Source organism: Orcinus orca, chromosome 6 (assembly GCF_937001465.1).
Source record: "Orcinus orca chromosome 6, mOrcOrc1.1, whole genome shotgun sequence".
In the NCBI taxonomy this organism is placed as follows: domain Eukaryota; kingdom Metazoa; phylum Chordata; class Mammalia; order Artiodactyla; family Delphinidae; genus Orcinus; species Orcinus orca.
The window spans coordinates 30,965,444-30,991,846 of NC_064564.1; the positions used below are offsets into that span (position 1 = coordinate 30,965,444).

A 26,403-nucleotide genomic window follows, 5' to 3' on the forward strand; every position below is an offset into this window, starting at 1 on the left:
AATTACAAACGAAAGAAAAATAATGCGGTAGTTTAAGGAGGAACAAAATTGATTTAGGAAAAAAGCTTTAGTTTTAGTGACTTCAAGTGATTTTCTAAAAGTATTATATTTGTTTCATGAATTCAGTGATCATTTTTATTGTAGTATTTGAGAGGAAATAAGGATAGATGGTCATTGAGATTCTTTTTTTCTACCTTGAAGTCCTTAATAAACCCAGTAAGTTGTAGTAATTCATTTGTTTCCAAACTTCAATGGATTTCAAGTGGGTAGTATTTTGTATTTACCATAAAATGGGATTGTGGCAGAAGCTTTAATGCAGTTTTGGTTGCTTATGATTTTTATTAGTGATTTGTCTTTTGCAAACATATAACGAAAAATGGTTAACAGCTGTGGGATGAAAAACACAAACATTAAATACAGGAAATTAATTGCAGTGATTTCAGGAATCATTTCCAGTATTTAAAAAATTTTGCTGTCTTTTCTTTTTAGAAAAGGCTGATTTAGCTACTTTAAGCTTCTCTATTCAGATCATAGACTAATCTATTTGTTTAGATGATTCTAACCTTAGCACTAACCTTATAATTTAATTTAATTTCAAGAACTGGATTCTTACAATTTCAGTGAACATTTCACTTCTACTTATGTTCTTATAAGTGGTATGATGTCACAATTTTATTTTTATGATATATTGTAGAAAAATGAATTTAAAAAAGAAAGAAAAATGAATTTTATTTATTAAAACTATTAGAACTTTAGAACATTTTAATTTTAGGATGATTATCATTGTTAGGTATTCTTCTGTTTTTAAAGGACTTCTTAATCTTTTATTTTTCTTGCAGTGAATTATTGTCCAGTGTAACAGTTATGCATGTTTCATGAATCTTTATGGTTTACGAAGCATTTTCACATATACTTTTATTATTCAATTCTTATAGCAACTTATTTGATCAGTATTCTCATACCTACCCTTTATAGATGAGAAGACAGGTTCAGAGAGATTGTGATTTGCCCAAGACTATAAGTGGAACTGGACTTCTGTGTATGTTTTTCCAACTCAGAGCTCTGTATCCCTGGGCTCTTTCTGTTACATCACTATTGGTGCTATTATTTTAATCACACTTTAATCTTGCCCCTACAGTTTTACCAAACAAAAATACGAACTATTTTGTTTCAGGTTTCCAAATTTGTGTCAGAATTTAGAAATTAAGTAAATTTTATATAAAGCAGTAGTTCTCAACCAGCTGCAATTTGGCTCCACCCCTTCCACCGGGACATTGGCGTTTTGGGGAGAAATTGTTGATTGTCACACTGTGGGGCCAGCGTGCAAGTGCTGCTGGCATCTAGTGAGTAGAGACCAGGGAGCTGCCAGACATTCCGCAAAGGACAGGATAGCACTCCACACAGAGAATGATCCAGCCTAGAGTGTCAGCAGTGCCAGAGTTGGGGAACCTCACTATGAAGAAGAAGACCTATTTACCCATTCTTGACCTGGATATCCAGACCCTCCACCCCATTTTACATATCTGTAAGGTACTGCTCTCCCCAAAGTTATTTAAAGTCTAGTTTTTGAGGTGGTTTACCGTAAAGGTGATTATCTTTCATGGCATAGGTATAATTTGGGATATTTCGGTACTATTATTAAGAATAAGCATTAACACTTTACTAAAAATGTTTTAGTAAAAATATAAGAGTTTTATGAAAAATAGTTTATGTTCCTGAATGGGAGAGAAAAATTAAACCAAAGCAAAATATTTTATTTCAAACCAATATTTTAATGTTTTCCTTATTTTCTAGTTTTACTTATGTTGAACACCAACAAAAATATACGTTAAGTACTCTTAATTTTTGTACAGAGCTGTGCATTCTGTTTAATGCTCTGCCTATTCGGTTATACCAGGTGTGTTTTTCAGAGTTACCCAGTTTGTGCATATTTAAGGAGACAGTTTGGTGTAGAGTTGATAGTATCCATTCTCTTCCAACGAAGGTCTTACAAAGGGACATCTCAAAAATATTCCTTAGCATTGAGGTGACAGTGCTATATAACCTAACAATTGACACACTGTTAAAAGCTTATAATAACTGTGATAATAAAAAGTGTGAGATTTTATATAAACACTCACTATGCATTTCTATAGAGGTTTTATAATCAGGTAATAATAGTTAAAAAGAAAAGCATGTGCTACAGCTTGAAAAAAGCTGTTTATGAATAGCATCTGTTGAGTTGGTAATAAACACTTAGTGAAGGCTTTATTATAAGGAGTTTTAAACATAAAGACAGTAAGGCTCTAAGGCATGAGAATTTGAATAAGATTATATCAAACCATACTTCAGCATTATTAGAAATATTACAGTAATACCCAAGTTTTTAAAGACAGAATAAGGATAATATAACATACTCTTTATATAACCGTACTTGTCAATTTTCTTTTTCTAATAGCAAATGAAAGAGCACAAAGTTTGTTAAGTCAAGCATTCCATTTACAGTACAGTTCTTTTTTAAATGCACTTGATAACAAAGTGTTAAATACTGAATGTCTTATTTTTTGTTACTGAGAAAGAACATTCAAGCATGAGATTTATGCAAAATCATTTATATGTAAAAGGAAACTGCAACAGATACTTATTTCCTTTAATCCTGTTGTAGTTTTTGCAAAATTCTGTTGAAATTTTTTGTCGTACAGTAAGTCAGTGGACTTACCACATGGGAATAGATTTTTTGCTTATGTGCATAATACCACCATTTTAAATAGAGTTCAAGTATTCCAAATGTAACAATTTTTGAATTTTACATTAAATGGATATCACTAATTACTAATTATTACTTTCTGAAGTTCCCAAGCTGAACACTCATTCTGCTCAAAACACAACGAAATGTTGCAGGTTGTACTTCCCAATACTTCACTGGGTTGTTGAATAAACTTATTGCACTGTATAAAGACTTCTTCATCTTTGGCACTGTGGGGCAGAAGTCATTCACTCCCACTTTCGTAATTGAATTAGAATGAAGGAAGATTATCTGTTGTAGTGGGAAAAGAGTGGATTAAAAATACATGATAAATGTAAAAAGAAGATATTCTGCTTATAGTCAGCATTTGTTCATGGGTTTGTCTCTTTATTTTACACTGATTTGAATACATTTTGCTTAAAGTATATGTGCCCGTTTATGCCTGTTAAATACTTATTACAAGGACGCAGGCTCCTGTGTTATATACAAAAGTGCTCTATGTGTGAAGTGTGGCGTAGCACTCATGCCAGTGCCCAGGGCACACTGCCTGGTCAGCACATGTCACTCTCCTCTGTCTCTGTCTCTCTCTGTCTCTGTTTCTCTGTCTCTATACACACACACGCACACACACACACACTCAACGCACACACGTATAGGTGCGTGCGTGTGTGTGTATGGTTACTTCAGTGCCATATTTACAATAATGTGTTTTAAAAGTATTAGAAATGAGCAGAAGAATGAAATTTAATGCTCTAAGAATGACTTTCAATATGAATGTGAAGAATTTTTAGCCAGCATTTTCTGTGATCAAAGGGAGAAGTGTAGAGCTGCTTTTTTGTAAATTTTATAGAAAAATATGTCTATCGACATCTTAAATATGTATCTGTAATACAACATCAATAGTTGAATTTTTATTTGCTCCAATGGATAAAATACAATTTTATAGGCTGTGTATGTGTCTTATTAAATTATTACTCAGAAAGAATGGACAATATAGGACCTTCCCTTCATTCCCTTTAATAGCCCTTTAAATTTCTTCCTTGGATTTTTTTGGCAACTGAGATTTCTGGGAAGTAAAAACAATCTACTTAATTAACAGTGTTTCGGCATATTAGGAAGAAGGAGCCTTTTGCTGGCAAGGCTGAGATACCAGTTCTAGCCGATGTTACCTCTAGATTTTGCCTTGGTGAGATTGATCTGAGCCAGTCATGAGAACTGTAGGCACTGCTAAAACCTCTAGTTTTCTGTTGCAGTCCCTGCCGCCCTCTATTAATCTTGGAGATTTTGTGACAGATGCATTATGTGGTTTCCTGGCAGCCCAGCAGCAGTGCAAGATGTAGTTTACCACAGCATTGACCTCATTGAGAATGGGGAACAGTGCTGGACATGAGTGTATTTGCTTTGTGGACATCCGTTGAATTGTATCCTTATGACTATGTGTTATAATTCTGTTCATTTTTTAAAATGCTAGCAATAGTATGGATAGATTTAAGACACCCAGAAGCTGGGATCAGCGTTGTGGAGTAAAGTACTCAAAGACTGGACAGCTTGAGGGAGGAAAGACTCTGGTCATGCTCACCGGTTAAATAAACATTTAAACGCAGCGTTTGAAAAAATCAAAGCAAAAGTCATAATCTTGAAATGAGCATCTGCCTATATAGCACATCCATTTTGATGGCTTCTATTTCACAGGCTTCTATTTGTGTAGTGAACAAAACTTGTTTAAAGAAAAATTAGAAAGAAATCTAGAAGCAAATGGCTCAAGGCCCAGTTTTGTTCTCAATGTGTTTTTCCTTGGAAGATGAGGAATTGTATATCAAGGAAAGCACATGAGAGAAATGGACTAAGGTGACATGAGATTAAGTAGGGTTTCTTAATTTGAGGTCCACAAATGGGAATCAGGAGGATCTGTGAAACTCCTAAAATTATGTGAAAATATTGTCTCATTTTTGTTCTTGGGAGTATCTAAAGCTTTATCAGATTTTCCAACAATTCTGTGGCCCCTCCCAGCTAGTCAAGAGTTGCCAGATTAGAAGGAAAAGTTTTCTAGTAATGAAGAACAAGAAATGTGCGCCCTTAATGCTCCAAATACTGACTTTTAATTATATATTCTGGCCTGAGTTTTTAAAAAGCATGCACAGTTCTAATGTGGCACCACATTGATAGTGAAAATACCTGGGACTTCATCCACATGCTCTGCCTTTGTGAAATGTTTCCAGAATGAAAGGTTATATAATTTTACTTGATTTCCTCCTGACCGGTCCTGCCTTTACATAGCCACTGCCACCCCAGAAACCTGAAATTAGCTGTGTCCGTACCTTCACCACAATGGCCTTAGCAGTTTCAGTAGAAGAAACAGAGGGATGGAAATGGGTACCTGAACGTTTTAGCTGATATCTCAATAGAAACTGGTATTCTAACGCTCTCCTTGGCATAAAACACCTCGGCCAACCTGGAGGGTCTTTAGGGTGTGGATTACCATTGCTACTTGATTGGTCTTTGCTCCAGATACTAATATGTTTCATAAAAACAAAGAAAAATACTAATATCTGCAAAACACAAGTAGAATATTTTACCTGGAGGTATTTCAACTCTTGTAATCCTGAAGGGATTTTTTTCAGTTTATTGTTTTCCAAGTGTATTTCTCTCACACGTGGTATGTTAGCAAGACTTCCATTTTCGATATCTGTGATTCTGTTGTTTCCTAGACCCAGCCTAAAAATGACATAAAATGCATCAGCTCTTGAGCAGATGGTATGATACACTTAGCTGCAAACACCACAACTGAGTTAGAAATATTTGTATATATGTTCAGAGAAAGGTATTTCATGGTTTCCTTTAATAACCTATTTCAGGATGTAACAGCCCTCTCCTCCACTGTCAGAAAATTTTCTGTCTAACCTATATGCAACAAAAGGGACATTTGGAAAGTGACCTTTTCTCATTCCACTTGCTGTCCCTCTTCCATTACTGAGACAGAATGATAGCAGTTCCTTCTAGTTTTCCCTTAATTTTATGTCCCTGTACACATTCTCCAAGAAGTTTCATTAACATCTTCATCATATGGACTACCACTTCCAAGTTAGGATTTGGGGGATGTTTACCTTTGCAGATCTTTGTATCGTTTAAAATCCTCTAGTTCCACAGTTGAAATTTTATTATAGTCTAAATGTAGCTCCAGTAAAGTTGAAGGTAGTTCTAGCGATAAGAAAAGACATATGTATGTTAGATCAGGTTAAGACCAAGCCCTATTGATTATTTGTTTACTTGTTAAGTTTCACATTATAGGCTTAGGCAGTTTTGGGGGAATCTGCTTTTTTTTTTAACTTTTTATTATGGAAAATTTCAAACATACAAAAATAGAAACTAGTATTATGAGACACCATGCTTTTGCCCATCTTCAACAGTTATCTCCATTTTTCCAATCTTGTTTCATCTACACCAATAGTTATTTATTATTGATTTGTTTATTGACTTGTTTTTATTTATTCATTTATTTTTTTGCTGGAGTACTTAAAATCAAATTTCACACACATAATGTCATTTCACCTGTAAAGACTTCACTAGACATCTCTAACCCATAAGGTCATCTTTTTCTCCCCTTACATAACCATCATGTTAGTATCACATCTAACAAAATTAGCAACAATTCTTTAATCATCTAATATTCCTCTCCCTAATGATCTCAAATGTATTGTTTTACAGTTGACTTGTTCAGGTCAGGATCCAAATAAAGTTTACAGGATATATTTGGGTCTTATATCTCTTTAAATCTCTTCTTCTATTACTCTTTCCTTTTTCTCCTCTTCTATTGATTCGTTTCAGATATTAATTTGCTTGAGATACTCCTTTGTAGATTGGGCTGTTGGCCTCCACATAATATAGTTTATCAGGGTTTCTAGCCCCCTTATTTCTTATGACCTGTAGTTAGATATAGAGACCAGATTAGATTCAGCAAATCACTCTTTCATCTGACAGTCTTTGCACTCATTTATTGATTACTGCTACCTAGATTTATTATTTCATTCAAAATGGGAAAATGGTGATTTTCTGATTTTGTCATTCGTTATTCATTTATTAGGTGAGATTGTTCTCTAAAGAATTTTCTTTCATTATTTACTTTATAATACAGTTTTTATAGAAAAAGCAGCATAAATGCTTGATTTTTTTTCAAGTAATGAATTAGTGCAATGCCCAGAGGTGACCAATGAATTTTTTTATATCATTATGAACATATGGGTTTTTTCCCTGATATGTTTGATCCACTGCAGTATTTATTCTTTTCAATTAGTAGTAGTTTCTGCATAAATTAAGGGAAGCATCTTCAGTGCCACCTGGCACATGGCAGGTACCTTGTGAATGTTTGCACCTTCTCTTCTCACACCTTCATATTCTGACCCCAGCCCTCCCCAGATTAACTGAAGCTGGAATGAAAGAGACTAACCAGAAAATTCAGTCAGATCTCATTTTATTAATCCTACACATAAGATACTATTTTTCAGTCAAAAGTTCTTGTTAGCTAGCTAGGAAATTCATTTGTTTTTCAACTCTTGCTAAAACATTTCCTTATTTTATTAGTAGTAAAGACTGTTGAAGGTAAGTTCTATCTTCAAAGACCTTAAACACTAATTGAGCAAGTCTATCATGTATACAAAAATTACTAGAAAAATATTTTAGAGTGTGCCAGTCTGTTCTAGAATATGCTGTAGCAAGTCAAAGATGAGAGATCTCTGTGCATGTTGAGTCAGGAAAACTTCTTGGAAGAGGGTTTGTAGAATTTAAGGGGCCTGTCCTCTCATATGGATTTGGGTAGTTCAGTGACTGCCAACAAATATAGTATACTTTCATACAGATATTTCTATACCTACTCTGTCTTCAAACAGGTCTCTCCTCCCCTCAACACAATACTATTATGTAACAGAATTTTCCAGATGAATAGGAAGGAAAACAGTTTCACTCTTCTTATGTTAACTTGTCAGGTCTGGTAAGAACCCTCTGGACCTCGGCCTAATTCATCCTGTCACAATGGGTAGTGATGATTGAATTATAACATTTGGGCAGTCAGCCTTAACATTTGAGCAAATAAGTCATAAAAACAAAAAACTGGCTTTCGAATGTCATAAGGATCTTAAAGCAGTAGTTATGTAAATTTGGAGATTTGAAATTTAAATTTCTAAAAACATAAAATGTTCCTTTAGACTTTGGAAGAATCTTGAGAATTTCACGAGGAGTTAAAACTTCATTTTTAAGATACACTTTGAAACTTGAAGAGAATTACTCTCAGGATGTTTTGTAGTATAAGGAAGCTGCTGATGTAAATATAAAGAGCGATGATAACTGCAGGACCTCAGAGCCACAGCTCTGGGGTGGCGCCCTACTCTTCTGCTCCAGTATATCCTCTTATCCTCTCTGCCTCTACTCTGTCCTGTCCTCTTCCTCTTCCCCCTCACTCTATGTCAGCTTCCAGCTTATGAAAGGGATTTTATTTAACTTGCTAGGTACAGTATGTATTTTTGTTGTTGTTCTAAAGATTAGAAGGTAAATATAATATTTTTATGTTTCTTTTAGAAAAACAGCCATCTCCTTGAAACCTAAATTAAGGTTGTTTTTAATTGTGTAGTTCTGAATTAAACTGATTTTTTCTATACTGAAAGAAATTGTCTTTCTACTTTTACTTTAGACGATTTTCCTCCTAAATGAAAGATTAATAATAGCAGCTTTCCTTAATTAATAACAGCAGCTTTGCTGGGTCTTTTAAATTATCAGCATGTATTTGTCTTGTTAATCTTCTGGATCATCTGAGTAGTAGAAAAGGGGTTATGGTAAAATAGAAGAAAACAGGTTATTACTGCTTTTACTGTGGATACTGAAAGACAGGGCTGTTTGAAAGGAAAATGTTATTAATCATAGGGGTTATTTCTGATCCAGGTGTTAGCATAGAAGAGAGAACTTGTCAGGGAAGAGGAAGGTGTGACCTTGAGCATGGGTTTGGAGAAAGGCAAATCCAATCTAGTTAATCATCAGGCTGGGAGCTTAGAAGTAATACATTAGAAAACTGGTCCAGTAGCAAACTTAAGCATTTTACTTTGAGGCACCAGCTTCAGCTCATATGATAAAGAGCACGGTGCTCATTCTGTTATTGGTTATGTCAGGAGAGAGCGTTTACTATGTGCCCAACATTGTCTTCAGACCTTTCTGTGCATCAGCCCATTAATCTACACAGCACCCCTGTGTAAAAAAATGAGGTATAGAGTGCCTTGCCCAGAGTATACACCTATCCCTGCCAGAGCCAGCGTCTGCCCCAATCCCTCCTCACAAGCCCCACCCTGAACCACTGCTGCAAGGCTGGGAGAAAGGTCTCTGGCCCTGTGCTTCTTCCTCTGCTTTCTTCTCTACAGAATTCTCACCTCTAACAGACACTTCACAGAATGACAAGTATAGATGAGTAAATGTTAGGAAAGAGACAGAAAATAAAAAGTCCTTTGCTTCTTAATGTTTGTTCGTACTGGGAAAAAAAGATTCTGGTTTCATACTGTCAAAAAAAGAAAAAAGAATTACATATGGCTCTTGATGTGTACATGAGAAAACACTAAATTTCATACTACACTGACCACATATACTGGTAAAAAGGATTCTGATTGCAGTGTGGTTTTGACAGTGTGTACACTTTACAACCTTACATTTAATGGTCATTTTAAAATGACAATTCAATAAATACTGTATAAATACAAACCTTTAGGAATTGAGGTCAGTTTTGCTTCTGCAATTCTGATATGAAACACTGTTACCCCTTCAAATGCCCCTGGTTCAATCCCATTGTTATCAAGAGGGTTTGCACTCATTTCTGTGGGGGGAAATTATATAATTTAGCATACATATGTTGTATGTGAAGGAAACTCACAATGCAGAGATGCACGTCCCAAGAAAGTTCTAAGAAGTGTGAGCATTATCGTTCACTCTCCTTCACTCAGTATATCTGTTTCTGTGTCTATCTACTCTCCTTTCTGTCAGTCTCAGAAAAAGACTGCTTTGTATTACATAGGCTGGAATATATAACAGCTTTACTATTTTGCTTTGAATTACTAAGTCAGTAACTTACTTATCACTCTTTTCCAACCGTAATCATAATCAAGGTTTCGTTATAGTAATGTAACATAGGAAAAAAGACCATCCTTCGTATAATTTAAAACCTTTGTGTTTTCCACTGTACATTTATTTATTTGTCACCTAAACTTTTAAAATTGTAAGTCAATTAGAAATTACTTGATTAACAGAAATATAACTGAGGAATGCCAGAAAGTGAAGCTATTTGGCTAAGTGCCAGGCACTTGGTTGAATTAAATGAATAAATAAATGAATGAGAATATTGGTTAGGAATTTTGAATGGATATAGTAGGGGAGGATGGCATGGTTATACCATGGGTGTTAGAAGTAAAATAGTGTGTAGAATTGGAAGTATACAGTAAAAACACCTTAGATGAATAATCTTCAAAGCAGATAATGAAAAGTTAGATGTACATTCCAAATAATATCTGAATTAATGTTGTAGGTTGTACTTGAGTAGTTTTTACAATACATTAAAAATGATACCTTTAAATTAAATAAGAATAACAGATTTTAACCAATTAAGTGCAGTCAGAAAACAGAAACCACACTAAGGGATTCTTGAGAGTGCAGAGTGCATGTGTATTTATATTGTAAAAGGTGTATTTCTTTAAGTGCTATAAATTTTGTTTGATACTTTCACTGATTTATGAATGGCTTATCTAGGTACAGCTTACTAGATTCAAAAAATTAATTTTGGAAATTATCAGTCCTAAAGTTGTTAATGATGATAAAGATCTCTACATCTGCATATTGCTTATAATTTTAAAATGTTCCATTTATTTGTAAAAACTTACCTAGCACATGTAAAGAATTCATTCCTTTGAATGTCTCCTTTTGTATTTTCTTAACTTTATTGTCATGAATTCTGAGTTCTGCTAACGATTTGGGAAGATTAAGTGGTATTTCACTTAGTTGATTGTGGGACAGATATAGCCTTCGCAACTTCTTTGTGGTTTGAAAGGCTTTGGGGTGAATCTTTGTTAGTTTGTTGTTGTTCAGAATCAAAGCCTAGATAAAGCATAAAAAGTTACACCATATCAGGAAGTGGATGTGATTTACCAGTATTCTACAGTGATTAGTCACTCATGGAAATCAATGCAAATTATGTCATTCATATACTTTATTAACAATGTAAATAATTCTCCAGCCCAATCTAAGCTTAAAAAAAGAAAAATTTACTACTGAGTTGGAACAGTGCAAAGCTTTAACGATTGGTTTCACACCTTTGGTTTGTCTTTGAGTAGGTGACACGTGTTTAAGGTTCCCCTCTCCCATTTCTCTTCATGGAAGTGATGGATAGTATTATCTTTATCTTATCTTTTTTTTAAATTTATTTATTTATTTATTTGGCTGCATTGGGTCTTCGTTGCTGCGCGGGGGCTCTTTGTAGTTGCAGCGAGTGGGGGCTACTCTTCGTTGTGGCGCATGAGCCTCCCATTGTGGTGGCCTCTCGTTGCGGAGCACTGGGTCTAGAGCACAGGCTTCAGTAGTTGTGGCTTGCAGCCTCCAGAGCGCAGGCTCAGTAGTTGTGGCGCACAGGCTTAGTTGCTCCGCGGCATGTGGGATCTTCCCGGACCAGGGCTCGAACCCATGTCCCCCTGCATTGGCAGGCAGATTCTGAACCACTGCGCCACCAGGGAAGCCCTCTTTATCTTATCTTAAAAGCTATTCACTCCACAAAATTAACTTCGGTACACAACAAATACGTTTTTGCATGATTTTATCTACTCTTAAAACCTCACCTCTGTCTTGTTTACTAATGTTTACCATTTTCCCCAGAACAGAGGCCTGAAAGAATAAACTCTTACAAAGTGCCCTCAGCATTCTGGCATATTTTAGACAATGGGGAAATGGTAGTAGTTTCTGGAGAATGACTCAACCTCTTCTCAGTTCTGTGACTGTTTCTCAGTGCAACGCGGCAGCACTCTTCAGAGAAGACACAACCCCAGAGAGTGAAAGCTTAATGCAGCCTGAATCTTTGTTCCCCACAGCCAAGCCCTTTGCGACATGTTGAGGGTTCTGACTGCAGCCATCTTGAGCTACTGGGGTGCGGAACTTCAGAACCAAAACTGGGAAAATCCTTGGTAATCAGGGCTTGCCGCTCACCTAGTAACTATTTTCAAAACGTGCCAGATTTTGCAGAAACAATTTTCAGTGTTTCACAAGAGCAATGGCATTCCTAGGACTTTTTATTCCTCTCTGCTAATCTGGATCCTCTCATTCTTTCAGGGAGCAGCTCTAGATTATTTCCTTTTATGATTTTTGTCCCTGGTTCCATTCTACAGCAATCTTCCCATTGTTTCCAGAATGACTTAATATACGCCTTTCTGGTATTATTCACATTGTTGCTGTTTCACAGAAGAAATACAAATACTTCTGCAGTTAAACTCCCTTTACTTATTATGTTTACTGGTTTCACCATAGGCCCTTAGTGTCTCCTTGTTCTTACCTTCCTTTCAGATACATCACTATTTTTAACAATTTCAACTGAGATAGGTTAAGCCTAGAAGAATTTAAAATACATCTTGTTACCACTGGTAAAATATACTCCTTTCTGTGTGTGCCGCACACTCCATGTCTGTGACAGTGTGGAATCAGGCTCTCCCTCAAACCCAATTTCAAATAGAATTAGAAATTTTACCTGCTAAAATCTAGAGGCTCAAAATGCTAAATAGAAAAATAAGAATCTTATAAATCTTAGAAAATTAAAATATTAATGAGTATAGTAAGGAAAAGTTCTTTTTCATCTTTTGAGATCTAGAAAAAAAAGCCATACAAGTATATTTAGTCAATTATGTTATATTGCACATGCTGCTGTTAGAGCTTTGTGGGTTTGGGTACTGCTTTTCTTACATTGTACACTAATGAGTTCCTGAAAATAATCAGTTTTATTATTTTAGTGTATAATGACTATGATTACCTAAATAGAACCTAAATAGATCATAAGGACCACTTATTTGAATTCTTAGCCCGCTGCCTTTCCACCTGGCTGTTATTCAGTAAACATCAGTTGAATTAAATTATTAATTGAATTAAATCTATAATTTTTCATTAACTAGACCACTGCTGAATAACGGGGATTTTGTCACTCATCATACACAGAAAAGTAAGACTTGTTTACACAAATACAAGCAATCATTTTAGCAGTGACAGAGATTATCACTTAAATATTTGCATGTATTCTTACATAAAGTGAGATGAGTCCTTTAAAATCATTTTCTTTGATTTCCATAATTTTATTGTTTTGAAGGTCAACCATTCGGGTATCAAATGGAATATTGCTTGGGACAGAGGACAAACCTGAGAAATAAACAAACACGTTGCATATATGTTATATGCTAAAGATGAAATTGCTGATATGATAGAAATGTGCTTTTTTTCAAAATTCATGGTTACCATTAAGTAATAGATGACTCAACATGTAACAGATGACAAAAACATTGTTCTTTGGAAAGGCCTAAAGATCTTATCAAGTAACTTTATTTTTACAAGGTGTCTAGCTGGTTCTAGCTATCACCGTTCAGTCTGCTGCAAGGTGACATTAAATGGAGCTAAGTTGGGGGGTTCTAATATGACTACGAGGAGGAGATCTACAGCTGAGGCACAGCTTCTGCTGATGTACTTTTAACTAAAGAATATTAACATTCTTTGCAGATTTTCAGGCAGTTGTAGTGCTAATTGGAGCCTGTGGGTTTTGATCATTTTAAGAAGCATCAACATGTAGAAAGTTGTGCTTAGAAAATAGATAAATTATTTTCGTGTACACTATCAAAGACTTTACTACCCATTTCCTTTAATAATGAGCTCCTCTAATTAGTCGTAAATTATTTGATTTATGAAAACTTATTCATCCATAACATATAATTAACATCTAGGTGTGTAGTATACCTTTACTGAATTTATCACCCACAGCCTTAGCTCTTTTCGAGCTGTGTACTCTAGTAATAGCTTTCTTTTCTCTCATCTCAGCAGCTGCATCTTCCTTTTTGTGTAGGTACTCAGTAAATGTTAATTACATTATTTAAAGACTTAAGTGTGTTTTTCCTCTCTTAAAGAAGCAGAAAATTGCCAGGAGCTGTATGTGGCGCATTTCTTCCTTACTTTCCTTGCTTTCCCTAAATGGCTGAACATGTGCACCTCTGATTGTTGTCAGACATTCCATATGGTATTTATGCTTGACGAGCATGGGGCTTTCTTGGTGTTCCCCAACATTTTATTTTTGAAATGTTCAAACATACAGAAAAGTTTAAACAATTTTACAGTGAAAATTCATATTCCTTTTTCTCCCATCAACATTTTGCTATACTGTACTTACTGTCCATCCATCAATTTATCTTTTTTATGTATTTTAAAGTGAGTTTTAGATATTACTACACTTCTAGTGGAGCCATCCTTACTCCTAAAGAGTAGTAGTATATTTAATAGGCCCAAATTGAAGAATCCAATATTGAAATACTGTGAATATCAACATTTCACTTGACAGCCCTCAATTCTTTGCCCTTTATACTTTAAAATTGACAATTCTTTTAAGAAGTTTGACATAGATGGAAAGGGGTAACTTGATGGGTTACCAAGGTAACAGCAGTTTTGTTAGGAGATTACTTTGGTTTTAGAAAATGAAGTGGAAGTTCTTATAGGAAGGTAGAGGTTCTGCAGACAGGATCTAGTAACATAAACTTTGACAAACCTTCCCCTACCCTACCCCTGATGAATTTGGAAGCTCTGAAAAAAATTTCATTTCCTGAGGGAAAAAGATTTTTAAGTGTCCTTCTCAACTTCAGTTGTCATGGGGGACCACTATATGCTGCTAACAGTGCTGTGTCATTTTAAAGGTATGTGTCATACTATTACAGATATTCTTGGGTGAATTTTATTAGATTTTTTTCAAAGCTAAATATTCAAGAGACCATGTAAGTAAAACACTATTTGCAACCAACTGTCTGTCATGAGGCAGTTTGGTTTTTCTCAGTTCTTTGAAGACAGTCACATACTGGAGCAGAGCTATGCAGTGTTTCCTTCAAGGTCTTTAAGTTGAAGTAGAAGACTTTGTGCTGGAGTGAACATGAAGGCCATCACACAAGGATGGTGTGTGCTAAAGGTGAACATCTCCTTAGTCAAAGTTTTACCCAGAACAAACCCAGTTTACATCCAGCAGTATCAAAGTAGATATATACATTTTTATCCTGATCTTTGTTTAGCAAAGTGTTTTCTCAGGCTTCAACTCTACAAATTGATAGTGAAGTTTCTTCCTGCCTGGGATGCAGCTTAAAAACGACAGTACCAAAAGAAAAAAAAAAAAAAAGACCTTCCGATACTCCCTAATCTAACCTTTTCTCACACCAGGGTCTGTTTCAGCTTCTACATTTCTCCTTCCTGCCGCTCTTCCCACAGTCATTCTTGCCTGTGCTTCCAGACCAGCAAACGTTGTTTGCATCTTGTCATCTCTTTCTCATAAGAATGTCAAAGGTAAAGCTTAAAACCCATTTTTTCCTGGCCTGTATATTCCATTAAGACTTTACCAGCGATTCTAGCTCATAATAATATCCTCGTTTTGGGATGATTTTTGTTCACCTTTCTCATTATGTCCCATAATAACACTTTTTTTTTTTTTTTTTTTTTGCGGTACGCGGGCCTCTCACTGTTGGGGCCTCTCATGTTGCGGAGCACAGGCTCTGGATGCGCAGGCTCAGTGGCCATGGCTCACGGGCCCAGCCGCTCCGTGGAATGTGGGATCTTCCTGGACCGGGGCACGAACCCGTCTGCCCTGCATCGGCAGGCGGACTCTCAACCACTGCGCCACCAGGGAAACCCAATAACACATTTTTTTAAAGTCTCTGGAGTTCACTGTAACAAGCTTTGACTATTGCCACGAATGCTGTGGCAGTAGGAAATGAATCTAAAGCTTTCAGAGGCACTGTCTGCTCATATGCGCTCTGGAAGTGGCCTTAAGTGGCCTCCAGGTCCAGAATGGGAGGTGTGTGCCATACTTTTGGTTTCCCACAGTGGGTCAGGTCTGAGCCATCTCCTCTTTTACAAATAGCTGAGTACAACAATTGTTGATGTGCATTCCTGTTACACCTCTCCCTGAGTATGCCCTTCTATTTGAGAGCACCTTCCTTAGAAGTATTAAAAGAATAAAATACTCAGCAGAGAATTACACATTTTTAAGAGACTTTAGAAAGTGGTTTTTAGTTCGGCCATTTATTTTCTAGATAGTTTTAAACCCAAAACATTCAAAACAAATAGAGTATTGTCTTTAAAATGTCTAGATTAGAGATTTCACAAACTCTATAACCTATTTATTGTTCTGGATGGGCAACTTATTTTGTTATGGTAGAATTTTGCTAGGAAGCACAGTTTCAACTGGCTGACACTCTATAAGATGAAACCACAGTGACATCCATTCTCTCTAAAGGAAATTTAAATGTAATACTGATTCAAATTTGGGAAGAGAAGGAAATGTTCTGTATATGAAATTTCCATTGTTTTCCTCTGATTTTCTGGATTTTAAAAATAAGTTTGGATGTACTTTGGAGTTTGTTATACTTTTCAAAAATTTAAGTGAAAAATTCCTTTATAATCAGCTGATTTTTGAAATTTCAGTGAGGTCTTTCCTTATCCTTTAAATTTTGTCAAAACGACATTATTCTACAAAACAAGTTGACATGTGTCCTTACCTAGATCAGAACAGTGTACAACTCTCGAGTAGCACTGGCATCCAAACGGACATGTTGGAAACAGATCGAATGGGAAGAAGGGGTTAATTGGCTCTCTTGTTGGGAAAAGAGAGTTTTTAGCATCACTGTCACCTTCGTCTTCCATGTCCTTCAGCATCATATTCTTCAGTGTCAGGTACGAAGGGTGAAATAAGGGTTTGGCAGAGCACAAAGTCAAGAACACTAGGAGCACATACTCCTTCATGTCGTCCTGTGTAGGGGACCGGTCTAGAACTAAGTAGACATTGAGGATTAAGTTAAAGTTTAAATAAATACAGTTCCTGCTGCTGTACATTTCTCAGAGCTGGCAAGAGTACAATGAAATGGCATTCTAATTTATTACCAGTGTGAGAGTAAGTTTATTAAAAGTTTTTGGAAAGCAGTTCAGCAATATGCATTGGAAGCTTTATAAATATCTTTATTTTTCATCTAGCAGTTCTACTTTTGGCATCTAGTCTCAGGAAACAATTCTAATGTGCATAAAGGTGTTCATCAGAGAATCATATATAATAGCAAAAAAATTAAAGATAATACTAATGGTTAAAGAGAAATAGTAAAATAAAATAGGGTATATTTATTCCATGAAATACTTTGGAACCCACAAAATGTTTGCAAAGATATTTAAAAATATGAAAAACTGTTTTTTGAAATAAAAGAAAATATAAAAAATCTATACATAGTATACTTACAAACACAAACACACACAAAACCTGGCACAAATATACCTAATTGATGATAATATCTGGATGGTAGAGTCATGAATTACTTGTGTCTTTTTTTTTCTTTAATTTCTATACTGAGCAATAAGAACTACATTTATACTTAGGAAACAAATAAATGCTTTTAAAAACAAAAACATATTATCATACCTGACTATTTACTCCTAAAATCCTTCCATTGCCTTAATATCTATGTCACTTTTAAAGTAAAATCCTTCATATCCCCTTAGTACATCTGGAAGTTTTCTTTTAACTTCTCTCCCACCATCCTCCCCAGCCTCACTCTCAGAGTTGGTTACTTTTTCCACAGTGTTATTGGATTTCTTCCTTTCAATCTGTTCCATTATCTAATACCTGATCCAAAGCATCTTTGGTCCAGGCTATTCTTTTTTACTGATCTTTCCACTGAGTTCCTTTTGTTTAGTTTTTTTGCAGGGGGAAGGCATGGGGTGCTTTCAGTTGTAGTTTTTAAAGCCCACACAAAACTGGAATGTATGAATGAGAACCTTCTGAGAATAGATTTGTTGTCATCTGATGGTGGATATTCCTACAGGTATGTTTACATATCATGGTTTCTTAACCATCAACTGTAAAACATACATTCTTTGTACTTTTCAAAAATTAAAAGCATTATGATATCATCTAAAACAGACTTATACCTGTCTTCCCTTTGGGGCATGCAGTTAGCTTCACATAATGCCCATTGGTGAGTCTGTATCCTGGCAGGAGGGAGTCCACACCCAGCCAGATCATCCAGCAGTGTAGCTGTCCTGCTATGCCTGAGCACCAGATAGCACCTTAGCCACAGAGGGCTTCTAGAGTCAGTCAGAATTGGTCCAGCCTCAGGAAGACCTGGCCCTCCAAATCCTTGAATTATGCCAGCTTCTTACAGTTTTCTAGAACCCAGAAATCAGCTTTAATATCTCTCCACAGCCTTGCTTTTTTTTGGACTTAAGAATCAGAAATGAATTAACTAACTTAATTAGAATATTCATTTATATATCTTTTAATCATCAGAGAAAGGTTTTTTAAAAAACCCTACTGTCATCAGTGATTAACCTGATAACTAACATTATTTAACGCTTAGAAATCTATATGGCGACAAGTACATTTTGCCCTCTGGGCGGCTGGACATGACCAGCCTTATCAGGTTTCCCTATGAGAACTCACACTCAATTGTGCTAGGAAAGGGGAGATTACAGGACACAGAACAGAAAAGATTTTTATATTTTTATAATCTTATTCTGAATCCCACTTCAGAACCAGTTCTGTCCTTCCATCTCTACACTGCCTGTGGAATTGTCAATTCAGTTTATTCTAGATACGTCTCTCACATTAACCAGGAGGCCTGAGAGGTGTAAAGAGCTTCAGTGGCTTCCCCAAGGCCACATAACCAAATTGAAGTGGAAATTGAGTTAGAGCTCATGTGTCCCAACCCATTCTTTGCATCTTCTGCTGCAACCCACACAGGAGCACACTCCTTTATCTTCTTTTATCTAGTGGCCTCTATCATCTCTTCCTTTCCAGCCAGTCCACATGTTGCTGTCCTGTGTACATCTGTACATAAAGGAGTGCACTCACAGCTTTCGGAGGGTGGAAATGGGAGTGGTTGTGTGGTCAGATTTGTATGGTGCAGAGAGAGATTGTGCTGGCAACTCACGGGCCAGCAGCTTCTGTCAGCCGGCCCTGGGGACAAGCAGGTTACTATTCCAGTCACCCTGGAATCCTGGCACAGGCACCTGGTTTTGGTCAACTAGGCTTCATTTCCAGCATCACTTTGGCACATCATTTCTGCTTCTTAGCTGCCCGCCTAACTATGCTCCATTATGTTTCTTGACCGTAGGCTTCTTTGTGGTTCCTGGCTCCTTAATGCTTGGTGCCCTGCCTTGCCTTGACTTCCACAATTCTCATTCTTGAGCTAATTTAGCTCTTGGTCCTTAGCAAAACCAAAGATTGTCTCTGGTACCAATTTATTCTTTAAGATTGTTCTGCATCGCAGCTCTATCTTCTAGGACCATAGCTGCCCCTGAACTTATTTGACCTTGGTAGAGAAGTTAGTGAATTAAATGTCATTTGAAGTCATGTCTCTGGCTTTCTTTGAGGTTGCTGGAGTTTTTCATTGGGCATTTATCAAGTACCCACTGTGTACCAGGCACAGGGTTAGGATACATAATCCATGAAGTAGAACATGTTTGGATGTTCAATGGACATGCTTCTCCCTATCCACTTCTCCCACGCTTCCTTGCTCAAAACACAACCACAGCTCCTAATCCGCTACTCTCAGGTAAGTGTGGGATTGTTGTAAAAGTTAATACTTGAATGTCAGGTACGCTAATAGGAAAACTAAAAAACAAATGCTCAAGTTAGTAAATAGAACTAAACTGTGTGTGGTCAGTGCTGGCTGTGTACACTCTGGCTCTAACATTTTGGAATAATCTCCAGATGTGTGGTCCCCAGACTCTGAAAATAAAATTCTTCACCATAAGTTTGTGTACTCCTCATAAATTGTGTACTCCTCATAAATCTCAGTTTACTATTTGAGACCAGTAGAAATAAAGACATCTATAAAATATACATACATGAAAAAAAGGTTGAAATAGAATACACAAACCTAATAAGAGGGATAGTGGGCTTATGAGTGAAGGATTATTTTCCTGTCTATGGTGCATATTTTTAAAATTATTATTTTGCTTTTTAAATATTTTAAATAGCAATCTGCAAGAAAATGGTCTTTACTCTGGTCCTCCATATACTTTTGCCTTTTCTTGAAACTTTGCCACTTCTAGAAACATTAGACAGTACAATTAAAGGTTTCCCATACACTGCCCCCTCAGAATTCAACCAGCAGTGCCTACCTTCAAAATAGTCTGGAGCCACAATTTCTTGAGGGCTGGCACCATTTACTCTGGTCCATGGGAGATAAAAGAGTTTTAATAAAAAGTTATTTTTGGGTTGGTTGGTTGTTTGAGTTTCATTATTTTTGTAGAAACTTAGAGATAAATAGGCTGTAGCTTCCCCATCTAGACCAGAAAAATCTATGTAATGCATAATTAGACCTAAGAAAATGGTAAAACTTTAAAAAATACATATAACAAGAGGAATATGTTAGAGATCCAAAGTGGGAAGCCAGGACGCAATGCCTTGGCTTTCCCTGTAGCCTGGCAGCAGGGCCAGGGACTTGCCTTCACTCCTGCAAACCCCATTTCCTGCTGCAGTCATGTTGCCCTATGATGTAGGAGATCCCTGGAGTGGGGTGTAGGCTGGGATGAGGGGGAGCAGAGCAGTTGTGGCAGACTTAGAGGGACACTGGTATGAGGAGCAGAGCTGGGAGGAGACACAGAAGATCAGTGCTCAGGTGAAAGAGAGGAAGAAAGCCAAGCATGAGGGAGGGGACTTATTTCTCTTACATGTTCCCTCCAAAAGGGCTGCTGGTCAGCCTACCTGTGGGGTCAGGAGGAGCATCAGCCAGTGTCCCTCCCTTCCTCTCTCTTCTTTCTTACACTGATAAGCTACATGAGTTCCTCCCTGCCTTAGATAAGATGGTGACTCTGGCCTGCTATGTTAGGCAGTGGCTTGTCTATGGTAGTTGGCAAGCTTTCCAGTTGCTGGCTGGTGGGGGCAGCCACCAGTCATGCCCTTCTGGACCCTTCCCTGGTGAGTGAGAGAGGAGACATGTGGAAGCAGGAAATGCCATTTAGTTGAAACTCCCTCCCAGTGTTGAAGTTTCCTCCAGAACATTGTAGACCAGATGGTGTGTCTGCTCTCTGATTGCATGACTCCAGTGAGAGGACTCAGGGAGCACACCTCCTCAAGAGGCATCCAGTTCCACTGCTGTCCATCTGTGGTTGACAGGAAATTCTTTATATTGAGACCAAAAATGCCTTCTGTCACATTCTTCTCTCTGTGCTACTTCTGTTTTCTGTTAGTTATATGAAATTAACCTGATCTTTTTGCATTCTCTTATCCTGTTTACTTGAAAAGAGAAGTCAGGAGAACCTTGATTCCATGAGGAATTAACCATTTATTCCCTTCATTTGAGATGGCAAAGCCTTGATTAAAAAAACAAGTGATTATAGACCCCAAACCTTGCCCTATTCTAGTTAAGCAATTTTTTATCAGTAGAAAAATATTGGAATGTCCAAGAGGGAACACTAAATAGCAATGTTTTTTCCCCATTATTCAGAGAGTGTAGAGAATATTGTTTCTCATTTAAATGATGACTCTTAGTTGTTTGTTTTATTTTTAAATTTTGCGTTTATTAATATGGGTCAAGCTCTTATTTGTTTAGTTTTGGCAGTATTTAGATTGTTATTTTTAAAACCTTTAAAAATGTTTATGTCTTGTTCTCAAGAAAGCTCAGTATTTCCCTGATACAGACGTTTTGACAGAGTTTCTTACTCATGGAAAACTTTGAAATTTTGTTTCAAATTTCTCTTACTCTGAATAATATTTGAAATATTATTTCAGTGCTACTGCTGTTATTACTAAGCCATGGCACATTAGAGCCAGGAGAGGCCTTTGAGACTTTGCTACCATGCCCTCTTTTATAGCAGAAGAAGCCGAAGCTGGCCTCCTCACTGCTGCATTGTCCACCCTTCTGCTTGGCCTCCTCTAAATGGGTCTTATTCCCACAGTGACTTCCAGACAGTAACCAGGCTCTCCTCGGAGAGGATGGGGTGAGAGGCTTGGCCATGTTCTTAGGACTGGAAATGTAGCTTGAGAAGTGTCTTTCTGAATTTACATAAGCTCCTATTTTCTGCTTAAATGTTCCACAAACTGGAATGGAAAATTTGTCTAAGTGAAATGGTATTTCCTCTCAGACACTATCATTAGGAAAATAAATCACTGTGCTTTGAAATCCTATGCTTAAAGTTCTGCTTGGCTGAAATTCCTCTCGATTCACAAGTACCAACAATAGTTTTCAGTATATAAATGTGATATAACATGCTCTGTGTATTCGCAGAAGGAATCCAGACTAAATTCTGGTGTAGTCAAGGCACAGCCTTGTAAATGGACAAGTAAGTTAAACTTTGGAAACTTATTCACAGTACCTTTTTGTCATGGAAACTGATACTTTTAAAGCCTATGATTTCCTTAAAGAGATACTTAACTTTACCTTGAAAGTATAAATAGCAGCTGATTGAAGAACTTGCTGGCTGCTTTTCCTTTTATATGTTTTGTCCTTCATCAGTTTTTCAATGCATCTAGCAACCTAGCTACTGTCTTTAAAAACTCCTACCTCTTCATTTTTCTATTGTTTCCTATGCTTCCTTAAAACTTGTGCTTGTAAAGTTAATCTCTTGTCTCAAACCTCAGATCAGATATCTGAATATTCTTTTTTAATTAAGTAGCTGTAACAGAAGACTGCATATCCTCAATTCTTTCCACCACTACCCTATATGGCTAAATACTAAAAACATCAAGATGCTTTTATGTGTGGGCTTATGATTTTTTTTTAAACAACTCGGTTCTTGGTGGGATTTTTTAATTCTTTATTTTTAGAGAGATATATACCCCCTGAGATTCTTTGTGACTTAATCCTCTATACCATGTGGCTACTGTTTATGGCTGCCACACCTCCAAATAGGTTAACAAGAAAGAATGGTGTGCTGTATTAGATTATGAGGGAGTAGAATATCAAATACATTGTTTAATTTGTTAAAATCTAATATTAAATAAAAGAGGGAGTAGAATATCAAATACATTGTTTAATTTGTTAAAATCTAATATTAAATAAAAAATTTATTTTGGGAGGGGACAAAGGAAATCTTTGTTTTACACTCCGACTGGATATTGTGAAAAGAAGTTTCTAATCTTTCACATTGAATATAGGGCTAATTAAACTATTGCTGATAAATATTCTTTCTTAGAGTTATATGGATCTCCATTTTAACTGTCCAGTGTCATTTCATTACGTAAGAATAAGGAATACATTTATTAAGGCAAAATATGAATATTCAAATATGTAAGTAAAAACATTTGAATAACTCATATATTTTTAAAATACCTTAGAAAATATCATAGTTTCACATTTTGAAAAAATCTTTTACTGTTTTCACTTAATGTATTTGTAATATCCCCAAACTTTCTTATCATTCATTATTAAGGTAATGTTATTTTCTTAAAAGAACATGTTCACAAGATATGTGTTTAAATGATTTTAAAAATCAATCCTGTTAACTTTTATGGTAAAGTATAATGACAGGTTATCATTTAGCTATTTTAAAAAGTCGCAATTATGTTGAAAGTAAATCCATTATATGTAAAACATAAAAGCTAGAGTAATTTTAGATATGTATTTAAGTGCTATTTTTTAAGACATTATACAGATAAACTTTAAACTATATTATATAATTTACAAGCATTTATGTTAATAACATTAATGTCCTCTTAGTATTGACTAAAACAATTGTACACTAGTACATGAAAAAAAGACATGAAAACATACCTTGTAAGAAGAGAGTAAGTTCTCCTGAAAGTAGAATTTTCCACCATGTACTACTTATCTATAACATAAATGTTCTCAGCTACTACTTAAGAAGAAAATATGAAAAGATATTACATTTAAAAGAAAAACAGCCTTCTGCAGAGCCTGGTGTGGCTGCACCCTGGGTGACACTGGAATAAGCTGCTTCCACAGATTAGCCCATGTTAGTACTGAGAAGCAAGATTAAAACTTGTTACTGCTCATGTGTTTTCCATCACTGTTTGTATCGTAGCCAAGACTTCTAGCTAAACTCTAGACGTCTACTGGAAGATTCTGAAGAAAAAAAAGAGAGTTTAATAATTCATGGCAACTGGCCATTGAAAGTGCAGTCAAAGCCATTCAAGAAATACCTGATTTGAAAAAAATATGAAATTCTTAAATGAATGAATACTTATAAGTTACAAATTTAAAAATCACTCACTCTATATAGACTAATATTTATCAGTTTTAGGAAGGAATACTGAAAGAGTACATTATTGAAATGTAAATCCAATCTCCAGATGTACCTAAGAAAGGAGCCATGCTGTTAATTTTCTTCTGATGACTGAAGCTGTTACATCAAGCATACGTCTCAAGAATTTCTTTAAAAGCTTTTGGCCCTGCCACAGGCATGTCAGGGGAATTGCAGACCAGGCCCTATATAATGCTTCTGGCCCCAGCCTATATGCTGTGATACAGACATTGATGCAAGGATACAGGTGAAGCCTGCTTGGACTTTCACTTTTCAAGAGAATATCACCTATGACCACATAGCATTTAGGGAGGACATGGGAGCAGGAAGACAACATTCACAATTAGGCCTGAGAGAATGCCCAATTCCCACATCAATTAAGACATCATCCTTCAAGAGGACATTTTTCTAAGTCTGGGTACCTAAGTACTAGGTAACACCAAACTAGCATCTTCATGACGTGCAGATTTGGGGGCCAGCCTGTTTGCAAAGCGTGTTTCCAGTAGTTTAGCAGAGTCTGGTCTCTCCTGACACAAAGAATCTGACTGTTGTTTGTTCCTGATTCCCAGAGAAATGGCACATGTTGAAGCAAGCCATAGAAAAAGTACTGTGCCTCCAATGTGCAGGACACCCAGCCCCCACTTAAATAAAATATACTTCTGTGGCCCTCACATCAGACAGTCCCGTATGCTGGCCTCTGCAGAGCTTTAGGCCTGCCCTGGGTGCAGCACCTGAGGTTTGGCAGGCCTCCTGTTTGGTTATAATGCTCATGTTCCCATTTATTCAGTTATGTTTAGTTCGAAACATTTGTCTGTTACCTTGATGAATTGGGACATCGTGAGTGTTGAACTGGATTTTATTAACCTGAGCTCCATCAAAGCAGTGGCCATAAATGAGAAGCTCCTTGGGCAGAAATCTGTGTCCTTCACAGTGTTTTGTTTTGTTTTTTTAACTTTTAACTGAAGTATACATTACAAAAAAATAAACATTGTAATGGTACAGCTCAATTAATTTTCACAAACACCTAATCAAGAAATCCCAGCACTCCTGGACCCCTCAGAATCACTCTGTCTTCAGAGGAGGCCGCTGTCTGACTTCAAAAACCATAGCTTTCTGAACTTTATATATACAGTGCATTCTCTTCTGAGTCTGGCTTTCTTCATTCAGCGTTATGTTTTAGAGATCCATCCAGGTCATTGTGGTTAGCAATAGTTTGTTCATTCTCATTATAAGCATACCTTCTTGTATCGCGCTTCACTTTATTGCATTTCACAGATACTGTGTTTTTTGACAAACTGAAGGTTTGTGGCAACCCTGTGTCGGGCAAATCTATTGGTGCCATTTTTCCAACAGCATCTGCTCACTTCATGTCTCTGTGTCACATTTTGGTAATTTGCAATATTTCAAACTTTTCCTTTGTTATTATATTTGTTATGGTGATCTATGATCAGTGGTCTTTGATATTACTACTACAACTTGCAGAAGCCTCAGGCAATGGTTAGCATTTTTAGCAATAAAATCTTTTTAATTAAGTTTTGTTCTTTTTTTTTAAGACAGAATGATATTGCACACTTAATAGATCACAGTATAGTGCGCTGGGAAACCCATAAGTACGTGTAACTTACTTTATTGAAATATTTACTTTATCACAGTGGTCTGGAACAAAACATGCAATATCTCCAAGGTATACCCATATTATATAACATTCTTCTGTATGAATATGCCAGAAATTATATATTTTATATGTATATTCATATATATATTCATTTAACTGGGTTAATTTCCATTTGGAGTGTAGCTATGAACTTTTAAGCATTCATTGATCTGTCATTTGAGGCTCATGTATGTGTTTCTGTCAGGTAGAATTGCTCTATATTTAAAAATTGTGGGGTTTCCCTTGTGGCTCAGTGGTTAAGAATCTGCCTGCCAATGCAGGGGACAGGGGTTCAAGCCCTGGTCCGGGAAGATCCCACATGCTGTGGAGCAACTGAACCCATGCGCCACAACTACTGAGCCTGTGCTCTAGAGCCCGTGAGCCACAACTGCTGAGCCCGCGTGCTGCAACTACTAAAGCCCACGTGCCTAGAGCCTGTGCTCTGCAACAAGAGAAGGCACTGCAATGAGAAGCCCGTGCACCACAACGAAGAGTAGCCCCCACTTGCTGCAACTAGAGAAAGCCCACACGCAGCAATGAAGAC

The 26,403-nt window shown here is 36.5% G+C and overlaps 2 protein-coding genes across 4 annotated transcripts in view; one reads left to right on the forward strand and one right to left on the reverse strand.

Annotated features, from left to right (window-relative positions):
• The window catches only part of CENPP (centromere protein P), a 223,162-nt gene that overhangs the window by 103,544 nt on the left and 93,215 nt on the right, over window positions 1-26,403 (forward strand). The gene's annotated exons all lie outside the window — the stretch shown is intronic.
• On the reverse strand, window positions 1,752-24,677 carry ASPN (asporin). Of its 2 annotated transcripts, XM_033413614.2 has the most exons (9): window positions 23,716-24,677; window positions 20,123-20,172; window positions 16,510-16,782; window positions 13,020-13,132; window positions 10,627-10,840; window positions 9,459-9,569; window positions 5,830-5,923; window positions 5,302-5,440; window positions 1,752-3,016 (listed from the first exon to the last, which is right to left on the reverse strand). In XM_033413614.2, exons 1-9 carry the CDS (start codon window positions 23,760-23,762, stop codon window positions 2,819-2,821), a joined length of 1,239 nt encoding a protein of 412 aa, XP_033269505.1. In that variant the 5' UTR covers window positions 23,763-24,677; the 3' UTR covers window positions 1,752-2,818. The 2 variants fall into 2 exon arrangements, with proteins under 2 accessions (XP_033269505.1, XP_033269507.1); XM_033413616.2 differs by lacking the exon at window positions 20,123-20,172 and having other exon boundaries at window positions 23,716-24,676.

Coding starts and splice junctions, on each gene's coding strand:
- ASPN (XM_033413614.2), bottom strand. CDS start 23,762: ATGGTGGAAAATTCTACTTTCAGGAGAACTTACTCTCTTCTTACAAG. Junction 13,133..16,509: donor TGTACACTGTTCTGATCTAG/GTAAGGACACAT, acceptor TTTATTTCTCAG/GTTTGTCCTCTGTCCCAAGC. Junction 9,570..10,626: donor GAATTCTTTACATGTGCTAG/GTAAGTTTTTAC, acceptor TTCCCCCCACAG/AAATGAGTGCAAACCCTCTT.